The sequence below is a fragment of the Medicago truncatula genome, chromosome 3, assembly GCF_003473485.1.
Source record: "Medicago truncatula cultivar Jemalong A17 chromosome 3, MtrunA17r5.0-ANR, whole genome shotgun sequence".
In the NCBI taxonomy this organism is placed as follows: domain Eukaryota; kingdom Viridiplantae; phylum Streptophyta; class Magnoliopsida; order Fabales; family Fabaceae; genus Medicago; species Medicago truncatula.
In genome coordinates, this window is record NC_053044.1 from 15,610,714 (window position 1) to 15,633,751 (window position 23,038).

General features: G+C 34.8%; 2 protein-coding genes across 2 annotated transcripts; both read right to left on the minus strand.

Annotated features, from left to right (window-relative positions):
- Nucleotides 1-9,330: 9,330 nt before the first annotated feature.
- On the minus strand, nucleotides 9,331-14,013 carry LOC25488855 (cyclin-dependent kinase C-2). The gene is made up of 11 exons (XM_013604009.3): nucleotides 13,768-14,013; nucleotides 13,585-13,666; nucleotides 13,368-13,488; nucleotides 12,179-12,288; nucleotides 12,028-12,100; nucleotides 11,797-11,917; nucleotides 11,551-11,668; nucleotides 10,948-11,087; nucleotides 10,747-10,804; nucleotides 10,271-10,341; nucleotides 9,331-10,092 (listed from the first exon to the last, which is right to left on the minus strand). The coding sequence occupies exons 1-11, from the start codon at nucleotides 13,875-13,877 to the stop codon at nucleotides 9,567-9,569; spliced, it is 1,530 nt and encodes a 509-aa protein (XP_013459463.1). The 5' UTR covers nucleotides 13,878-14,013; the 3' UTR covers nucleotides 9,331-9,566.
- Nucleotides 14,014-15,847: 1,834 nt separating this feature from the next.
- On the minus strand, nucleotides 15,848-21,712 carry LOC25488856 (RINT1-like protein MAG2L). Its single transcript, XM_024780004.2, has 5 exons — nucleotides 21,342-21,712; nucleotides 21,016-21,114; nucleotides 18,640-18,758; nucleotides 16,226-18,542; nucleotides 15,848-16,129 (listed from the first exon to the last, which is right to left on the minus strand). The coding sequence occupies exons 1-4, from the start codon at nucleotides 21,655-21,657 to the stop codon at nucleotides 16,581-16,583; spliced, it is 2,496 nt and encodes an 831-aa protein (XP_024635772.1). The 5' UTR covers nucleotides 21,658-21,712; the 3' UTR covers nucleotides 15,848-16,129; nucleotides 16,226-16,580.
- Between the last annotated feature and the right edge of the window lie 1,326 nt (nucleotides 21,713-23,038).

Sequence of the window (23,038 nt, forward strand, 5' to 3'; positions counted from 1 at the left end):
AAGTTAACTTTTTGATGAGCTTTGCTCTGAACCATTTTTGTGCTCTGAACCTTTTTTTAAATACTTCTGATATTTCATTATCTTGTGCGTATTTTATTGAAATTTAATTAATGAGTATAGAACTCAGGGGGAGCTTACAAACCTCACCTTAAAGATCTATTAGACTCAGGGGGAGAGCTTACAAACCTCTATCCCAGTAGTCAACTTATTAATTAGATCAACAACAATTGAACATTTTAAATACTATTGTTTGTCATCATCAAAAAGGGGGAGATTGTTGGAACAAAATGTGTTTCACAATAAACCTTAATAAGTTTTGATGATAACAAGGTATTAAAAATTGTCAATTGGTTATTGCTAATAATTGTTCAAGTGTACAGGACCAAAGGCAAGTCAATTAATTTCAATAGGTCTTGGAAGAACAATGGAGAGCAAAGGAATTTTAAAGCATCTGAAGAAAACTGCGTCTGAAGCTAAAGTGCTTCTGAAGTAATGACGTCATCAGAAGCAGAAGCTCACCAGAAGCAGAAGGTCATCAGAAGCAAGGTTTTCATCAGAAGCAAAATCATCACCAGAAGTTACATTTGAACAGTAAAATTCAAACTGAAGATTCAAAGTAGCTGTTTAACATTTCAACCTCGTCTAAGAAGAACGAAGAATTGAAAGGGAGGTATCAACGGTCATTTGGAGAGCACTGAGTACTTGTCCTTCGTTAACAGAGTTGACAAAGTACAAGTATACAACCACTACCTCCACTACTCTGTTTTTGTCTACGCTACAAGACAAGACAACAGCCATGCCTGCAGAAATGTTCCTTCAAGATGGGAATAAATTTGAAGCTAATTCTTCAAAGGACTACACCCAAATCAGGCAAAGGATTACTGGTGGATGATCAAAGGAACTCAACGACTCTTTAGACGTGCTAATCATCTCAACGTCTCTTTCACACCTCTATATAAAGAAGTGAAGACTTGAAGATTGTAGATAGAGATATACAAGTTAAAAAAAGCGCCAAAACTCTGTCAGTTTGATTCTAAAAAGCACATTGAATTTCTGCACTGATTTGATACATCTTAGAAAGTCACAAGTCTAGAGTCTTTATTGTATTGTATTGTGAACACCACTGATTGTATATCAAGTGTTCAAGTCAAAGATATTTTCCCTGTATTTTTTGTTTGATCAGAAGACTCTTGCCTGCGTGCTTGAGCATTAGAAGACTCCTGCTTAGTGCTTGAGCATTGGAAGACTCTTGCCTGTGTGCTTGAGCATTTTGAGAAGTCTCATACTTAGAGAGTATTCAGCATTTGTAATCTTTGTGATTATAGTGAAATCTCCTTGGAAGTGCAAGGGGGACTGGACTACTTCCGATTTGTGGAAGGAACAAGGATAACTGCTTATGTCTTATTCTTCTTTTCTCTGCTTTGATCTTTTCCGCTGCATATCTGATTCTGGTCATTACATCAGAAGCATTCCCAAACTGCTTCTGAAGTATTATCAGAAGAAGTAATTTTTGAGAGAAAAAGAAAACACAATTCAAATCTCAACAACGGAAAACAAAATCATGAATATCTCTGCAACATGTAACAAATCTCAACAACCATGTCTCAGGTCTCATAATACATCACCAAAAATATCTCAAATCTCATACATAATAGACAACAAGTCTCATCAATAATATAAATACATAACATAAATGCAAAATTCACAACATTTCCTAATTAGAGCCCTATCTAGATTCCAAGTTAAAGATAAAGAGGTAGCTCCAAGCTAGTCCTCGAGTACTCATAAGAAATAAGAACTCAATCATATACGCCGTCTACACCATCCTAGAATACTAACCTCATGTAAATATTATCTTCAATTCAACCATAAAACATCCATTCACAATTCCACATCATAAATCAAGTAAACATATTCATAATCATTTCAATATCAAGAGGACATCACAATTTCCACAATAAATTCATTGTATTTATACTTTGTCATGTATAAGCATCAAATCATATCTTAACATAAAAAAATTAAAAAAATTAAAAATTAAAAACTCATCAACATATATCACAATTTCAATTAGGCATATTAGCTCATAATGCAGTATTCCATTTCACCTCGTTAAATAATATATCATTACCTAAATAATCATCATAAAATAAAATCACCAAGTGTACAAGCATCACAAAAAATAACAAACATCACCATTGTACTTGCAGGAGTACAATAATTGTATCTAGGGTTTAGACTATTTTTGAGATGCCTTAAGAATTATCCCAAGGATGGTATTTATAGCCTTCTATGGGCTCTGTTCTCACGTAACTTGTGCCCTAAGTAAGCTAGGCTTTTGGTCTTTTATCCGGCTTCTAGATATATCTAGAAGCTAGCTAAGGTGACGCCTACTGAAGGGCGCACCTAAGGCCCAGGGAGCCTTCTGGAGGGCGTCCTGGCCCTTCTGGAGGATTCTTTGTATCTTTTGGAGGTTTCCTAGGTCCTTAGGAATACCTTTACGGTCTACATCCCCCCAAGCACGAGTCTTGGGACAAGGTAAAGTGATGATTATAGCTTCTGGAGACTCTCTTGAGAGGGAACATCTAGGCCTCAGGAGTCTTTATGTAAGGCGTTTAAGCCTTCCTAGAGCGTTCTTAGACCCTTAAGAATATCTTGATGGTCCACAGCCCTCCCAAGCACAAGCCTTGACACAAGGCGAAGTGATGATTTATGCAGGATGGGCGGTCGCCCTGGCAATCATGAAATTTGGTGAGGTGATTATTTGTCTAGAATATTTCGACAGTTCAGATCTGGTGACTTTTCTTTGGTATCCACGTGTTCATATCTCGATGTTTTTTCCACGTGCCCCCAAACATGGCCTAGGTCAGTGCATCTTTTGAGGTGGCTTTTAATACTCAAGCTATAAATGGTTTTCCTCATTTTCCTTTTCTCGTTTCATCTTCTCCAGTACTCTTCGGCGTTTCTAGTCTTCTATCTCAGTTGTTTTCATAAAATATGGTTTTTTTTTTAGTTCTTCCTTTCCTTCGAAGTTTTATTCTTCCTCAATCAGGTATTCCTTCTCTTCTTCAATTCCTTTTTTTCGATTCATGCTTCCTTAGTTATGGTTATAATATGGGAATATGACGAAATGGGTAGGGGGGTTTTCGTTCGGATCCTGAAGAAAAAGAGAAATTGAGGAGGGATTGTTTGAGACATGCCTCTCGTCTGAATGGTGCGATTGATTGGGAAGCTTATGAGTTAGGTTATTTTGGTCATAGGATTATAGAGGAACTGTCAAGTAATAGCGATAACAATAATAGGGATAGTTCTGATAGTAATGATGATAGTGATTGTGTTTTTATTTATTCCACTTCAGGAAACACGCGTACGGGAGAGAATATTGTTTATTCTCCCCCTATAGGTGTTCATAGAAAGGAGATTTCTTTTTTATGTTCTTAGTCTTCCTTCGAAATGGAAGTTTTTGCGGACGATGTTCAGAAGTACGGGACCTTGTATACGGAGAAGGCTCACATCATTTTTTTACGGAGTAAGCTGCAGTCTCTTCCATACGGCGAGAAGAGGACATCGTCTTAGAACCATGTTCTTCTGAAGAGAAGGTTTGCCTTCAGCTCCCTAAGGGCGTTCTAGAAATCTTTCATATGTACGTCGTCGTGCTGGAAGAGTTTGGGGTGAAGGTCCCCTTTACCCGTTTCGAGATGGACGTTCTCAAATTTTTGAACGTGGCACCTTCTCAAATTCAACCCAATAGTTGGGCTTTTATTAAATGCTTCGAGATTTTGTGTGAGGCGTTAGGGGTGGAGTCGTCGGTTGGCGTGTTCTTTCATTTCTACGGCACCAAAGGCGTAGATAAATTATCTTGCGTTTCGATAAGTGCGCATCCCGGTAAGAAATTGTTTCCTACCTACGCTTCTAGTTTTAAGAAGGACTAGAGAGTAACTTTTGTTCAGGTGCAAGCTGCAAAGAACTCAACTGTTGTCGTGGCGAGTGGTAATGGTGAGTTGAGATTTCCTTTATGTTGGACGAGTAACCAAGTGCTTGTTCTTGGTTATGGTTTGGAGAAGATGAATTTGTATGAACGGGGCATTGTCGAGTTCTTACACAGTATGTCGCTTACTGACATTCATCAGTTGTGGAATAAGGAAGGGGACTCTGAGAGCTTAGAGCTTTATTTGTGTGAGTACTGTGATGATTTCTAGATTGGTTAGATGTTTTTCCTTAACTCATGATTAACTATTAACCATTGTTTTGTTCTGTCTTTGTAGTACCAATGTTGCCCATGACCAGAGCGGAGAGGAGGAAGTACTTTGCTTATTTGAAGGCTAAAAAAGAGATTACAGGTTATGTCACTAGTGACCCCGCCGGGGCTATAGCCTCCTATGGGCACAATTCTCACGTAAATTGTGCCTTAAGTAAGCTGGGATTTTGGTCTTTTATCTGGCTTCTAAAGGTATCTAGAAGCTAGCTAAGGCGGCACCTACTGAAGGGTGCGCCTTAGGCCCAGGGAGCCTTATGGAGGGCGTCCTGGCCTTTCTAGAGGGTTTTTTGTATCTTTTGGAGGGTTCCTACGTCCTTAGGAATATCTTGATGGTCCAATCATGTACACATTTCCACAAAAATTCACATTATTCACCAATCACATAAATCACCAAGTGACATAATTCACCAAATCACAAAGTCACAAAATTCATGTAATTCAGCAAAGGGTTAATATCTCTTTTCGTCCCTGTAATATTAGCGAATTCCGGTTTTAGTCCTTGTAAAAAAAAATATTTAGATTTTGTCCCTGTAATTTCAGATTCTTCCACTTTTGGTCCCTTATTCCACCACATCAGCAGAATCTGCATACATGGCACGTAAAATGAGGGACCAAAAGTGGAGGAATTTGAAATTACAGGGATCAAAAGTGGAAGGAATCTAAAATTACAGGGACGTAATTTATGCAGATTCTGCTGACGTGATGAAAGGAGGGACTAAAAGTGGAACAATATGAAATTACAGGGACAAAATCTAAATCTTTTTTTTTACAGGGACTAAAACCGGAATTCGCTAATATTACAGGGACGAAAAGAGGTATTTACCCTTCAACAAATCACATCATCACATAACTTGTATGCATGCAATGTTCTAGACACTTCTACATGCATGCGGTTCTGTTTGGATGTTGGAGGTAATTTTACCGATTTATCCATCACCACTTGGATATCTCCACATGGATGTTAGAAGTAATATCTCTGAGGGATCCTAACAATAACACTCATGAATGCATGAACATATGACTCATCAAATGCATACGTTCATACAAGACATCACCATTATTAACACCATCAAGGATATACATGCATTCATCATTAAGTTATACACATATATAATCATCACCAAATTATCAGTCAAGCATGAGCATCATCAACAAGTGCCTAGCACAACCAAGAAATAACACTACACCATGAAACACAATTTGCATAATAGAAGGACAATCACTCACATCATGATAACCAACATATTGTACACCCATAAATCATTTATTCATTTTTATTTCATCATATTATCATGAATATAAGTCATTTGTAAGTTATCAAATCATAATTCCTCATTTTGACAAAGTTCGTCTATTTTTACAAAAACCGTCTATTTTCAAATATCTCAACAAAAGTAGGATAATAATCTTTTACATAACAACAAAACATTCCTACATGTCATCTAACACATCAGTAATTCAATCATAACATCTTTATTTAACAAAGTCCATTTATTTCTCAAAATTTCCAAAGTTCGTCTATTTTTCGCCTTTTTATCAAATATCAAGTTACATGCTTTTATAGTCCTTCATCAAACCTACATATTTCATCTAAGTCCATTATCACAATAAGAAATTCATAACATCATCATTTCACTTCAGAAAAGTCATTATTCGATTATTTCAAAATCAAGTTCGTCTCTTATTTCAAAGTTCGTCTCCATTTTAACAAAACCAATATAACTCCAAGCAAATTATGTTTCAGCAACTACTTTAATCAAAACAGAAAATTAATACCCTTAGAAGATCACGTAGGAACTATACACATCATCCCCCAAGCATAACGACATCATTTCATCAAAATCAAGAATTCAACATCATGTGTCAATCAAGTAATCACATCTTTAATTTATACACTATCTTCACACATTAGATATCACAAGTTCATGATTACATACTCATTTATTCATTCTAAATACTTCCTTAAAATCAATATTAATTTTGAGAGTGTTTCATGGTTCATTGAAAAAGTTATAATAAAGTTTCACGTAAAATGCTATGTGACCTATGTAGTAATTTGACCATAACTCAAGTTCTAGAAATCATAATGGAGTCAAACCAAACCCCAAAGAAAGCTAACATCCATAGATACAAATTTAATGTTTACACCAATACCCAATTAGAAAAGCAAATGGGTGAAAAACATCCATTAGTAGACGTTGGGCGCCAGGTATGAGGTTTAAGCGCCAGCACAATCGCTGGTTCTCAAGAAGTGGGCGCTTAGCGCCCCCAACCCAAGCGCCAGACTTAAAGTGTCTTTTTGAGTGTTTTGGCGTCGGACTTTCATAAAAAATTCCCTTAAAGTGCTTATTGTGATCCCCCTTTCACCCAAAAGCATTAAAGTCATATTCCAAGGCTCAAACACATCAAACAAGCTCTTTTCACAACACTGAAAACAACTTATGCAACAATTCAACTAGTTTTCACTTAAAACACCAAAGTTGCAACAACAACAACTTAATTCATCCAAACACAATACAAAACAACAACAACAACTTGAACTTATCATTTTCATAAAGCCCATCACTCAACTAGAACATACATAATGAATTCAACAACATTATCATTTTCACCAATTTAAGCTAGAATCTCAAAGTCATCAATTCATCATATGTCAACAACGAAATTCATGCATCAACAAAAAGTTTTCAACAATTTTCACATACTCAAATTCACCACTTAATTTCAAGCACGAAAATTAGACATATAATCATAAATTTTCACCAATCAATCAAAACAAATATGACCCATATGCTAAAAATATGATTATAGATTATTAGGTAGAACAAACCTATCTCATTTACCTTGATTCCTCTTAAGCTTAAGCTAATTTACCAAAATCTTCACTCCCTCTGTGAATTCTAGCTTTCCTCTTCTCTTTTCTTCACTTAGGTTCTCTTCATTTTCTTCTATCTTCACTTCTCTCTATCTTTCTCTAGCCATCCTTTTTGTGTGAATGTGTGAAATGAATAATTAACCCTTACTCTCCTCATAAGTTATCCTTATATACTCCAACTAATGGGCTAAGTCATCTCATCTCATATTGGCCCTAGTAACTCTTACTACCAATTAAAAGGGTTCTGCTCTTTACTCAACATATTTTGCTCGCGCCTAACTAAAATACCGAAAATACCCCTACGTGAGATAACTCACACAATTGTTAAAATCTGCACTACTTAACATGTGATGCGCAACTTAATTCACGCTGCATGAGTTAACTCACGCAGCGTGCAGTTTTATAGACAAACAAAATCTCATTTCCTCATTTCTCATCTAAAATCTCCAAAATCTCTCTCAAATCACCCAAATCAAAAATTCCTTCAAGTTCAAATCTAACAACACTCCATTAACAAGTAAGTTTTCATAATCAAACACCGTTAAGCTTTTATGTTTATATGTTAGATTTTTTCTCTTAAATTAGATTTTTTTTTAGATTTAGGGTTTGTTTAAATTTTGGTTTTTTTTGTAAGAAATCATACAATGTGTACATGAAAATGACCTGTGTTGCTTAAATGTTTAGATGTTTTCATGTTTATGTTGTAGTTATGAGTTTTAGGGTTTATGTATAATTTGCACTCCAAGTATTTGATGAAATGTTTGAATGAGTTTTTCATGGATTGTTTTTAATTTCTTATTGTGTAGATTTGAAGCAATGGTTGATATGTTCGACGTTCAAGCAAAATTCAACGGCGGAGAACCTCAGAGGTTGAAGGTTCGGTACCTTGGTGTCATGTTAAGTGGTCTTAAGGATCAACTGAATGAATTCAACCAAGGAGTCAACCCCAGAGACACAAGGAAGGTGGAATACGTTCGGTATAAACATCCAACGTTCGACGATGGGTGAATATCATTCAGTTGGATGAAATTAAGGAACGACGACGTGACGAACATGTTTTGGGACCACAACATGTTACCGTGGATCGATTTGTGTGTAACGTTACTGAGATTAACTAAAGATATTCTCCAGAGTTTGATTCCGCCTGAAGATCGTGATTAGGTAGGGATTGCACTTTCCAACTACATCAATTGTCTTACCTCCGTCATATAAGATGAGTGTCACGAAATGGACCTCATTCTTTATGTAATGACTCGTCTTATTTGAGGGAATTCGATGTGATAACATATATAGTTGATTCTGCATAATACATGTTGTTTTGAAGTGAACAATATATTAATATTTATTTTTTCTATAATAAAGATTGTTGTTGATGTCATTAAAAAAAAGAATTTAGATTATATATTTTTGTTATATTGTGTTATTGAAGTAGATAATTATGTTGAATTTGGTTTGTTATAATTAAAAAGCAACAAACATTTATATTTTTAGTTTTAATTAAAATCAAAATTTCATTAAAAAAAACACGGTTCATAATTAAATGCCAGCGCAATAAAAAGAGCGGAAAGACGGACACGTGAGTGCCCTTCTTTTTGCTAGTATAATAATAATAATTTATACTATATATAAAAAAAATTACCCCTTTTAGCTTTTTTGGGTTGGATTTTTCTTTCTAAAAATGTCAACAATTTTCAATACAAATAACATATGTAACAAATAGATAAAAATAAATTTAAATATTAAAATAAAAGTGTAACAAACATAAATGTTCAATTTTTTACTTTATCATTTAAAAAGTGTAACAACTTAGATGAGTGTATCTATACTTACTTTTTTATTATCTCAATTATACCCTTGAAAACAAATTTTTCTATAATAAAAATTGTTGCTGGTGTCATTAAAAGGGCAAAGGGCAACCCAGTGCACTAAAGCTCCCGCATACGCAGGGTTCAGGAAGGGTCCCACCAAAATTTAGATTAATTTTTTTTGTTATATTGTTGATTTCATTGAAATAGATAATCATAATTAGTTTGATTTGTTATAATTTGAAAGCAATAAACAGTTATATTTTTTCTTTTTCTTTTTCTTTTAATCAATATTAAAATTTCATAAAAAAACAATGTTATAACTTGTTCAATTGTCCAGTTTTTGATGGAATGAGTTTTATTATATTTTTTTTTATAGATTACTGAAACAATGGAATAAAATCTCCGTTTCGTTTTGTTCCCCTTCATTTTATCACAAAGGCTTCCATACAGATAAGTAATAATCATACTGTAATATAAACAATCTAAAATCCACAAAGAACATATAATTTTCCCAAATACTATTCAATCCATCATCTCTCATCCTACTATCACTCCTTATCATAAACCATCTCATGGAGCATCACCATATTACAATAATATTAACTGTCTGTGATAAGAAAATGTTCTACTGCTGCCAACCATACTGTTGGTTGCGATTCCCACGACCAGCAGCCGATCCACCATATGGAGGACCACCTTGAGGATAATTTGGAGCTCCAAAGCCACCTCCACCACGAGGACCACCACCAGTTCCTGCAGGCATACCACTAGACCCATAAGGTGCCCCCCGCCCTTGAGGAGGATATGGTCCACTGCCATAACCGGCACCCCCTCCTTGACCCCCACGATTTGGATGATTGTATCCCCCACTAGGGTTCCCACCCGGAGGATACCTTCCTGGACCACCTGAGGGACCTCGAGGCTTCCCATAATGATGGCTAGGTCCTGCAGCACCTGCTGGTTGAGAGCCATGAATAAGGTGGTTAGGACCTTGCCGCATTTGGGCATGTCCACCCTGCTGAATCGGAGGAAGACGGGTATGCTGCTGTGGATGCTGCATTTTAAGACGCTTGGCATTTTCTTCATTTTGCCGTTGCTGCTGACGCTTTTTCTTGGTCTGAAACTCATGTGATGACTCGTACTTGGGTAAACTAAGGATAACATATGAGGGTAGTAATGAGTTGAAGAAGCAGAGTAGAAAATAATTTATTGATGGATACAAAAATCTTGGGAGATGAAGGAAATAATGGACATTCATCACATGAAGATCAGAAAAGTAAACTTATTTATATTTTGAAAATGAAAAACTCAAGTGCATGGGAGGTCTACCTCTTGGGATCACATGGTAATGGATCAGTCCAGAAGTACTCAGCATCAAGTGCGTCTTTGGCAGGAATTCTCTATGGCAAAGAAATTAAATGAACAAATCAAGAAATTAATTATTCATCATAAAAGCATGCTCGATATTATTGCCATCGGATACACCTAAAAAGAACACAACCCAATTCATTCTTATGTGTCACCAACATTATGTTATCAACTAGTTATCAGATTTTGATCACATTACAAAAGTCACTCAACCAAACTAGATGTATAGCATTTTATCATAAGCTCAAAACGCAAGTTGGCAACAAGGTGCATAATACTGAAATGGTAGACAAACTACTGATAAACATGATCAAATTAAAGAGGTTGAATAAATTAAGATAAACTGTAATAGCATGGACCCGTAACCATGTAAAATAACAAGTATACATTTAATTAGCAATTAATATATAGGACCCACAGTTGATGAAGTGATATACCTGAGCTGGATCAAGTGTGAGCATCTTCTCCAACAATTCCAATGCATGGCGATCAAAACTAGAATTCAAGTCACAGACAAAAGCCATTCAGATTAATTAATCAGTTAAAACTAAAAGATAGTGAAAGAGAATACAACATTTCATTAATTTTAGCATAAAAAATGCATATATGAATAATGATGCTCATAATCAGATACTTACTGTCTGAAAACTTCCCTCAGACGCCTTTTCATCGGTCTTGATGGCTTAAACTGATTGTACCAAGGAGTCTTGGTAACTCCAGGCCAGTTCACCTCATCCGGTGCTCCACACAACTCAAAAATCTTGTTCAATTGCTCTGGCTACAATAGTTACAAAGAAAACAGGCATTACCCTCAAGTTGTATTAAAGATAATTATACACTGTAAACTTTCCACAGTAAAAATATTGAGTAGGTTAGATCTAGCAATCATGCCAGACATTGTAATTATTATGCCATCTAGCCCTGTGAGAAATATATAAATCACATCACCAGTTGGTTTAAGCATATAATGGAAAAACATACATCATTTATCTACTTAATAAAATGAACATTTTCAGACGTAAACTAGTATTCAGATTGGCACCATAACTACAAAGCCACTAAGATAAAGACAGAAAGGCTGAGAAAGTGATATTAAAAATCTCTTCCATATAATGCATTGCTGAAGTGAGTTCTGAAAATGTAAAGGATTACACCAAACCTGGCCAAAATAAATTTTCAAGACAATCATTGAACACTTTACCCCTATCTCTGCTCAAGATTATATATGAAGTATCGCTAACCTCATCTTTTCCAGGAAAGATGGGCTTCCCGTGCAGAAGCTCAGCGAAAATGCACCCAACAGACCACATATCAACAGCTGGCCCGTACCTTGTTGTCCCCAATAGTAACTCAGGGGGTCTAAATACATGATGAAATAAATCAATGTGTGCCTTTGGCCATTTCATAACACCGCCCTCCCAAATTAACTTAGGCAATACTAATATTAAACCCAGCACTAGAGACATGATATAATCAGGATAAATTACCTGTACCATAAAGTGATGACTCGATTTGTAAGGTTTGCATTATGCTCATTTGAAAATGACCTTGCCAATCCAAAATCTGCCAGCTTCAGATTACCTTCGTTATCTATGAGAAGATTTGAGCCTGCAGAGAAACAAAATAAATCACATGCGAGTAACAGATTTGGCAAGACCTAAAATAAAAATCAAGATCTTGGACATGTAACACTTTGGAAGAAATCAACAAAAGATAACCTTTGATATCACGATGAAGCACTTGATTGACATGACAATAGTGAAGTCCCGTCAAAAGCTGCCTCATGTAACACTTTGAAAGAAAATAATAACTCAAGAATCAATATAATATTAATTATTAGTATATAAATTTACATTTCAACTGGCATACCTTAATCTGGGGGACAGTAAATCTCATGCCAGGCCGGTCCGCAAGACCTGTTAAATCATGGTCCATATATTCGAAGACCATATATATGCCCCCTTTGTATTTGTTTCCATCTGCGCAATCTCAAAACCAAATGATAAACAAAAAATGAGGCAGGAAGTTATAAAAAATAAAATAATCCAAAGGCAAGTAGTGGGTATGTATAATATTATGAGTAGCGCTATATAGCACGACTCCTTTGCCGACGAATTTCGACAAATGCATGTGTACTCTACTCCTTTTCTACTCCTTTTCCTAAGTGTGGGTTTATTTGTTTCTCACAATATAAATGGTAAGAAAATATTATATCTTTTTACAAAGAAAACTTATGTCTACCATTGACCATATGAGTTTTGCAAGCACCACAATCTGTTGCGAGACTTGTTCCATTGCTAAGCTTGTCGCTATTTCTATCTCATCAATTGGTTTCCATCAACCAATTTCATTTGAAAATATATTTCAAGCAAGAAAGAATTGGCCTCAAGTATCACCATATGACGGAACAACAGACTCCACACCAATTTCTCATGCAACGGCCTCAACAAATAAAGGGAAGTTGGAGAGGGTATGAGGAAGACGAAAGTGACATGATGGACCGTGTGATTGGATTTGAGAATAGGGAGAGTGAAAAGACAAAAAAGGTCACCGCAAATAACAGGGATGAACGCAAGCAAGGTTGTTATGTTTATGTTATGCAGTTTGTGACAAAGATGTTTTGTTTAAAGAGATAATGAAAAGGGAAGATGAGAGAGATAGAAGGTGAGTGAATTTGTGACCCACCGAGTAATGAAACAAGCAAGGCTATTGTGACTCGCTATTTGCTTTATGACAGTTGGATTTGACGCATCATATTTATATTAACGGTTAATTAATATAACAGTGGAGAGTTTGTAGCAGTTAGGATCCAGTGCCGTTTTGATATTTGTGGGGTTAGTGCAAAAATGATTAGCCCACCTAAATTACCTAAATTGACATCGGGGAGAATCAAACCTAAGATCTTGGGGAGGAGCACTCCAACGTCTCAAACCAACACCATCAGGCCAACCCAATTGGGTTTTAGCATTTTCCATATATTATATAGTCGAAACAGTATAGCACAATATGCGACTGTAAAATAAAGCAATTGATTAACATATGAAAAAGAATAACTTGCCTGGCCTTCCTTGGTCATCTTTCTCGGGGCCTGGAGACGTAACGATTTCCTTCAACTTGATAACATTTTCATGATGTAGTTTCTTTAGAATTTTGATTTCGCGTATAGCAGTAATAGGAAACTACAATGACAAACATAAGTTACAGTATAATTAATTAATTACACAGAATTGCACATCGGAATGAAATGTTTGAAAATACATAATTCATATTCATACCCCTTCTCTTTCATTATCCATACGTATTTTCTTGAGAGCAACAATTTCACCAGTTTCGATCTCTCGAGCCATATAAACCATACTGCAAGTGGTTTTTAAATACATAAGATTGTTCTTTTTCTTCTTCCGATGAGTGAATACAGAAACAAATCAAAAAAAGAGAATTGAATGAAGAAAAAGTACCCATAAGTGCCTTCGCCGATTTGCTCCAATTTCTCAAAGCAATCGACGCTACGAGATCCACGCGAAGGTGATTCAATCACGTTCAATTGCCCTGGACCCGCCATTGTCATTACCACAAACTCACTCAACAAACCCTAAAATTGATGATTGATCGATCAATGATGGATGGGTTTTCTCTTTGATTCTGTTAGGTTAGGTTACCTTCAATTCAATCTTCCATATACTATGCTTTTTATTTTTCAGGAGAATCTGCCCTAAATATATCCCATATATTCCACATATATTCATTTATTTTTTATTTTTTATATTTTTTAAGCATCTTTTAATAAGTCAAATCAAATGAACTTGTCATTCATCATTTGAGTAAAGTGTAAGGTAAAAAAATCAAGGGTTACTCTAAATAAATTGATGATTTGTTATGAGATATCTACATTATCTACTTTTGCCTTATTAATTAACAATTGATATTATCCCAGATCGTGTCTATTCTGTCATGAAACTTTTAAAGAAAAGTTTTTGGAAATGAACTAATTGTTACTCGAAGCTTCTTTTCGAGCTCTTACTCAAAGACCTAATCTATAGGTTAAGGCTTTGTTTGCGAGTTTGGAAGGAAAGAGAGATGATGATTTTGGAAAAAATGAACGAGCAAGTAAAAGAAATAAATGACATTAGAAGGGAAGGACTTTGTGGGTTTATTTTGCTTCATAATACAAAATTCTCTTTATTTTGAAGAACTAAAAAATTGTATTAGATGAGGATTTTGGAAGGTTTATTTGAATCTTTAAAATTTATTTATTATTTTTTTTGTCAGATAGTCTAATGGCTAGAATTCACCTTATAAGATGAATAAATGAGGTGTCCGGGGTTCGAACTCCGGCCCCTGCATATAATATGCTCACGGGACTCTTTTAAATTTAATTTATGTTATTATAATATATTTTTTTTACAAAATGTTGTATTAATATTCTTAAAAAAAAAATTTACCACTTCAAAAAAAAAATCTTAAAATTAAAAAGTTTATTAATCACAAACATTAATTTATCATTCTCTTAAAAAATATAAATATTTCTCCATATTTTTCACCCTCTAAAGCCCTCTCTTCCCTTCCCCTCCATACTCTCAAACAAAAGCCTAAAGATCTTTCTTGCTCAAAGAAGTGCTGGCAAAGAAGCATCTCACTTGAGAAGTTGTACATACTCTAATAAACTTTTTGACATGTTACGTGTTCTAGTAAATATGCAACAATATGATTTACATTAAAATTGTTTGAATAAGTTGTTACTGATATGAAAAATATGTTCTACTAAAAACCAAATTTAAGAAGGTTTATGAAAAGAGAGTTCTTAGAAGAACAACCGTGCGGAAAAACAATATCCCAAAAAATACCGAGAAAAAAACTTTAAAATCATCAAAACCAACAGCATCATCTGAATTATTAAAGACCGTTTTATGCACCTCCCCCATAATGATATTTTAGTGCGTATAACATTATCTACCTCTGGATTAATATAATTATTAGCTCTGTTGCACAGACACATGATTGAAGGTGTATCCCGATGTTCGACACGTGTCGTATCCAACACCAGCACTTATGATTATATAGTAATACGTCATTTTCTCAAAATTTTAATGAAGTCAACATATCTGTATTAATGTCGTGTCCGGTGTACGTGCTTCATACATTATTAGCACTGCCAAATATAATGCATTATCAACACACCACTATAAGTTTTCAAGATAGATATATGCTTTGTTACATTTCTAATTAAATTTTCTGCTGGGAGAATTTGGTATTCCTAATTCCTATCACCTTGAAAATCCAACACCAGATCAAGGTCCATATTACCTCATTCAATATCTTCCTGCACGTTTTAATCAACATCTCCAAAAACAGTTTGATTCCAATCTTTCATTTTAAGCTTCAAAGCTTTTCAATTTTTGAGATAAGATGACCATTGAACAGCCAACAAAAGTAGAATTCTGAGCATCAAGTACCAACTTACAGCACTCAGGATGAGGGGCCTAAGCTCTTAAAAGAATTGATATGCTTATGAAAAAATCTTAATAAATTGAAGCAAAATAGAAAAATGATTAGATTTTGATTTAGACAGTATAACAGGAGATATTTACCAAAATTGAACCCAAGCATCAACAAACACTCATGTCTAACCTTTTGCACTCTTAAATGAAAAAAAAAAAAATCAAGCAAAAGAGGTATTCAATTAATAATTCCAGTTGTTTGAACAATGCTTCAAAACTAGACAGTCTCCTAACTCACAGATGTGTGATATAGACTCAGTTTTCACATTTTTTGCATCAGGAAATTCTTCATTCAATACCCTTTGAAATTTACCAATCTCATCTGCAATTTCCAAAATTAAAACAAGTCAGAAATCATGACAAATACTTCAAACAAGATGGAAAATTAAAGGAAAAAAAGAAAATATAATTTACCGACATTTAGAAACTAAGCTGAGATTTTGCAGCTGGTAGTTGAGTTCCAGCAAGTTTGCTTTGCATTTAAGCCAATGCAGCACACAGTTCCATACATTTTCTCTCGTCAACAAATGACTGTATGCAAGGTGTTGTTTGTCAAAAAACTTTACATGTTGTGGGGAGAGCTCAATACATCACAATTCCAACAACTTTCCATACAGTCATTTGTGGGGAGAGCTCAATACATCACAATTCCAACAACTTTCCATACAGCCAGTAATGACTTCTGTATTTGCTTATTTCATATGCATATTCTATTAGAATTTGCTTATTTGGCCAAGATTTCTGCAACAACTTGATACCATAAATCAAGTGACTCAGTTTCGGTATCTAAGAACTTGAAGAACTTGGTTAACTGATAGATGACGAATTCCACGAAGATGCAAACATTTACGTCCACTTTCCTCACTGGATAGTAACCCTTTAATTATATTTGCCTCTTCTTCTTTTAGCTTCAAAAGCTTAAGAATCTCATTAATACAAGGGAAAAATGCATGCGGCCGAGCACAATAAGGCTGGAAAATGAATATCAAAGCTTGCATATCAGCATCAAATTGATTGATCCCAATCTTAGAGAACCGAATCTCGCTTGTTGAAATGCTGCTTGAAATGTAATGATCTAGTCCTTCCGCAATGCTTCTCCATAAATCTAAGAAATCTTTTTTGTTGAGATTTTTCTTCACAATATTGAGCCAACTTTTTAAAGCATCTAAAGCTTCAACAAAATCATTGGAGACAACTAAATCGATTGAATCTCTTGAAGCACCTAGGTTACTATAATCTTGATCTTCCTCAAAGCTATATTTGTTTTGAACATATTCCCAAGAAAGTATTTCAAATTGTCGAAGAATAACCGCAATAATTTCCACAAGCCAGTTGGTTTCCATTTCAGACAAGCTTCTTATCTCTTCATCAAAAAAGCAGTCACTATCCATCCTATCATCTAGTTTTTTCTTGCTAGAATCATTTTCCGCGATTTTCATCTCCAAAAAATCCACAGCGTCACTCCATTCTTGAAGTTTAATAGAAATATACCTGGATGCATTAATTAACCCGCATGCTCTAACTATGGAACCATCATCAAAATTATGAGGAGATAATTCAGTTGCCTTGAACCGCAAAAGCAATATCTTAAAGAAATACCAAATGAATCTTCCTGCTGCAGATCTAATAAATTGTGCACGCGGTAAAAGGGACGGCATAGTTTGGCAGCGTTCAATCATTTCCCATATAACTTTAAGGAAGAAGTCTGCAATTGGCGGAGCTTTGAGATCTTCTGTAGTGGATAACAGATGTTCCTGATCAGTGTCAATCCCAGATTTACATGTGCCAGAAACAACCCACATTTTCTCCTCTTTCAACTCTGTATTAAGTTTCGTCCAGGCATTTTTAAATTCTAATTTTGCCCAGATCTTCAGCCAATCATGCCTATCACAGAATATCGATAAAACTGACATACCTCTTGAGGGCCCTTCAAAATTTCCGGACTCCACCAAGAAACAAGTATCTAGATTGACAAGACATTGCATCTTTTTGTCAAAAGCAATGATAAGGTCTACGAGGTGAAGCCATGAAGATAACACATCAGATTTCAAATGCTTTGCGTTGTATCGTTCAGCAAGCAAAGCGATAACTTTCTTTTCTAGAAAGCCAGAAAGCACTTGAACCATCGCATAGACCCACGCCTCCTTTGCACTACAACTGATAAGCCCCGCCTTATCAATAATAGGCTGCAAGACATCGTCTACTCCTGTAATAAAACCCCGGGTAACTTTATATGTCAGAGCAAACATATATTCTGGCTGCTCAGTCCATTTTCCGAAATGGTATTCCATCCTCGATGAAATAGGAGAAACTAGTTCATCAATAGACCAAAGCCGTAAATTGCGCTTCTCACTTTTCTTAAGATTATTATTCTGTCTCTCTTCCCTTTTATCTTGTAGATGCTGTAAAGCACAAAGAGCTATAAAACTTTGAGAGTAATTTCTTCTTTTATCTTCCAGCATTAGAACTAGTGGATTAGGAAGGTCTGTGATTTGTTCGCTTCCGTTTTCTGATTGCAGCAGTTTTGGTGGCCACCCAAGAGAAGCAAGAAGAGCTCGATGATCTGCAAAAACTTTTGGCCGAAGAGCAGCCAAGATTTTATCCACTCTAACATCCACAGACCTCAGAAGACACAGCCATTGAGAATGGAATTTCACAATGACGACCAACACTTGCTCAATGTCATTCATGGATTTTATGGCCTGAAGCAACTTGTCATGCTTTCTTGCATTATCCTGCAGCACGTTCATGCATAACATAAAAACCAATGATGAGTACTTAACTCATCATTCCAACACACGTTTACTAACTCAAAATGGGAATAATATTTACATCAGAAATTGATGAAACTGAGAGCTTTGATGAAAACATATTGCCAGTGTGACAGGCCATGACATAGAGAGCAGCATCTTCAAGATCTCCAACCGAAGCTTCTAGCTGTACAGCAGTCTCTGAGACAAAATAATGAAAGGCAAATTTTCAGGTAGCTAAATCAAAATAGTAGTGCCTAATGAAATGCATTTCTTTACACACAGCATAGATTACGATCGTCAAGCATGGCTCAACTATACCATGAAATTTTTCTATAATCAAACATATTTGAAGGAAATGCTCGACGGTCAGCCAGTTATGCTATAATTTCAAAGAAATCAACAGAAAAGGATAGTAAAATAAGAACCATTATTACATGAAACAGTAGTTTAATGAAACCTATGATAGGGACACGGGTTGAATCCAATCAACAATTTAGTTCCTGAAATTGTAACAGTTCGTCTTTGATACTTAAAATTCACAAAATTTCAAAACAGTACCTTAAAGAAAGACAAGTGTGATCAAAATTTTCAATTTCAGTGACTATTTTTAAACAGAAATGTTAAAAGTATTGGTGCCTCAACTAGAAGCTGTTACATCTTAAAATCAAACTAAAACAGTATTGGAGCAGCCTAACCAAAATTGAAGTCCTAACAAAACTTAAAACTAATGGTGGTGTTGGTGGCATCATAACTGTGAACCAATTTGGAACGATAGAGGTATGGAAATCACTGTAACCAGAGGCAGCAAAACAAGGTGTCAAAACCTGAGCAGCAGAAACAAAGAAAATAGAGATTGTTGTAAATAGTAACACAATGATCAGGAGGCGGATGGCGACACTAATCGAGTGATTCAATCAAACAAACAACCCCTAGAATGAACCGATGAAGCACCGTCGAGTAGAACAATACTGATAACATTGCAATCAGAGGTTCAGAGATTGGCATGTGTGTGGAACGCGCTGAAAATATTTCTTGCTGGAGGTAGTATAAGCCTCTGGAAAATTCTCAGGCGGCAGCGGATGACGGTAAAGAGGCCAAGAAATATTATACATGTTGCAGAAACCGGTTGAAACAAAGAATAAAAAGGAAAATGTTCAATTGAATAACATTCTAAATACAAGGACGTATCCTGTAGAGACAGCTCCCAACCAGGACCAGGAAGGGGATAGAAACTGGAACCAAAATACAAATTAATATTAATAATACAATAGATTCCCGTGAAATTTGAGAGTCTTGGTTCTCTCTCCTCCGGGAATTCAAGAACTTGGTCTCTCCTCCCAACTAACCACTTTCTACTTTTCAGAATAACCCACAACAGCCTGTGGTTTCCTTTTTATTCACACACAATTTATAACTAACTCAATAACTACTTGTTACCTAATAACTTACACAATAACTGCTATTATAAAATATAATACTTATTTGCCCCCGCTTATAAACATGTATTCAGGCCATCTCTCAACCGACGTGAGACTCTTTAACAGAAACTCAGGTAGCAGATTAGTGACATGTCAGGTTACGAAGGATTGAACCACACTCCATGTCCATGAGATGAGTTTTAGATAAAAGGAGGAACGAAATAATAAGAGTTTGAATGCTATTGAAAATAACTGTAATTGGATACAAAAGACTAAATACATATCCCTACTCATAGGGATAGAAGACTCATAGTCGTAAATAAATTTTAGAAATCAAGAAAAAGTAGTAATATTAAACTAATCCTAAGAGATAATCTAAAAACTCTAAAACTATAAGCTGATCTAACAAGATAAACTAAGAAACTACAATATAATATAAAAATATTATAAGGATGCTCCAAAACAAACTAAAAAACTACAATATAATAGAAATTTCAATGGATGATTAATGAGTTGTGATATATTATGTATCTATTAACCAAATCTAACACATCATTAACCACATATATGAACTTCGTTAACCATTTAAAAAGTTGAGTTTAGGTGTTCCAGATGTGTCAAATTGATGTTTAAGTTTTTTGTATTTTTATGTTGTCAATTGCAAATTCCAGAAAATTGCGGTTTGTTCAAATTCCGCCCTGCAACATTGCTATAGTGCCTATAGTCGGTACTTCACAATATTCGGTACTAAACAGGGTACTGAATAACGTATAGCGGAACAATAGAAATGGGTTCAAATTCCACTATGCAAAAGCACTATAGCCAACATCTAACAACATTTTCTTGTGTGTGTGGCAAACATCCCCTGAAACTCATACACACAACTACGAGGTCGTGAAGGTGTCCAGCATTGCTAATTGAGCTAAGCCTTACGGATAAATAACTTGAGTCAACCAAAAAAAAAATGATACCAACCTACAATTTCAGCATCAATTTTGAAAATTGAAAAAATAAATAAAACAGAAACAGAGACTAACCAAGATAGCTACGAACTGACTCAACTCGGTTCAATTCTTTCGCCAATCGTGGAAGCTCGTCACTCAAAACCCATCGAAATCTCTTAGAACCAACTCCATCTATAGAAAGAAAAGAAAAAAAATCAAAATTTATCAGAATTAACAATAAAAAATTACACTCTCTCCTATATATAAAAAGAAGTTGAGTTGACAAAAATTAATGTATATTTCGTATACAATACATAAGGTTTTATATTTACGAAATACATCAGCTTTTGTCGACTCAACTCAACAAAGTATTAAATAATAATAAAAAAATAAAAAAGATGGCAGTAGGGAGTACGGACGGGGAGAAGTGAGGAGAGAGAGATTTTGAAGTGAGAGAGTGAGTTGATGAAAAGAGGAATTAGCTTTGAAGGAGCGAGAAATCCATGAAACGGTGCGTTTAGTGATGCGGTTAAGGAGATAAGATTGGATTTGAGAGCATTGTTTAGTGAGTGAAGAAGAGATGAGAAATTGAGTGGATTCGATAAACAGGTCTTGTTTGGTTTTCAAATTTTGATCTAGAAACCCTATTATTTCGTCTATGTTGTGTTGTTTTGTTGTTAGGTCATTCATTTTTGGTAAAGTAACAAGAGGTGGTGGTGGTGGTGGTGACTCCATTGTTGGTGTTTGTAACTCACTGTGCCCACTGTTTTTGTTTCTAATTTATGAACAAAACTGTCTCAGCTCTTACTCATTCGGTTTTATTTCTTTTATTTTTGAGACAAAAAAAAAAAAAAAAATTCTAATTACACCCCGTTTAATCCTGGTTGCACCCTAAAATGACAAAATTACTTTTCCATAAAATTTAATTTTCAAAAAGCATGTTCATTTTTTCTTGGTTACACCCTAAAATCCCTCTTCAGTTTAAGTAGGTCATGTAAACTTAGTTTTAGTAGGTCATGTCAACTGAATTTAAATGTACATTTAAAAGTTCAACCTTGTTCAATGATTCTACGTAATCTCAGTTTAAGTATGTATATATAAACTTATTTTAAGTAGGTCATGTAAACTAAGTTTAAGTGTACATACTTAAACTCAGTTTAAGTAGGTAATGTAAATCGTGTTTAAGTGTATATTTAAAAGTTCAACCTTGTTCAATGATTCTAAGTAATCTCAGTTTAAGTATATATATGTAAACTTATTTTAAGTAAATCATGTAAACTAAGTTTAAGTGTACATACTTAAACTCAGTTTAAGTAGATCATGTAAACTTAGTTTAAGTAGCTCATGTAAACTGAGTTTTAGTATACATACTTAAACTCAGTTTAAGTAGGTCATGTAAACTCAGTTTAAGTAGGTTATGTAAACTGAGTTTAAGTGTACATCTAAAAGTTCAACCTTGTTCAATGATTATACGTAATATCAGTTTAAGTATGTACATGTAAACTTAGTTTAAGTAGGTCATGTAAACTAAGTTTAAGTGTAAATACTTAAACTCAGTTTAAGTAGATCATGTAAACTTAGTTTAAGTAGCTCATGTAAACTGAGTTTTAGTATACATACTTAAACTGAATTTAAGTTAACCTCAACAATGTAAAACTGAAACTGTCGTACAGTGCAGTTGAACAAGAACAAGAAAATTGAAACCAGCGTTATTGAAAAAGAAGAAAAAATTCACTTATTTATATGCAATCGAGTATGAATGAAAGATGTTTTGATTCACTCTTTAATCTTTCATAGAAATTAATTGAACATCATGATTGTTTGATCGTTGGTGGGTGAAAGATAGTGGAATTTTAGAGTGACAACGAAAGAAATCAAGATTTTCAAAAAATTTATATAAAAGGACAATTTTGATATTATCAAAAAATTAAAAAAAAAATTGGATGTAACCAGAAATATACAGGGTGTGAATAGAAAAACTCAAAAAAAAAATTGAATGAATTGAGCCGAAACCGTAAGAAGTGAAACAGTTTTATTTCTAATTTGTAATTCATTTAGTTTCATTTATAATTTGTAATTTTGCATGTTTCTGACAACTAGATTATCCCTAACGAAA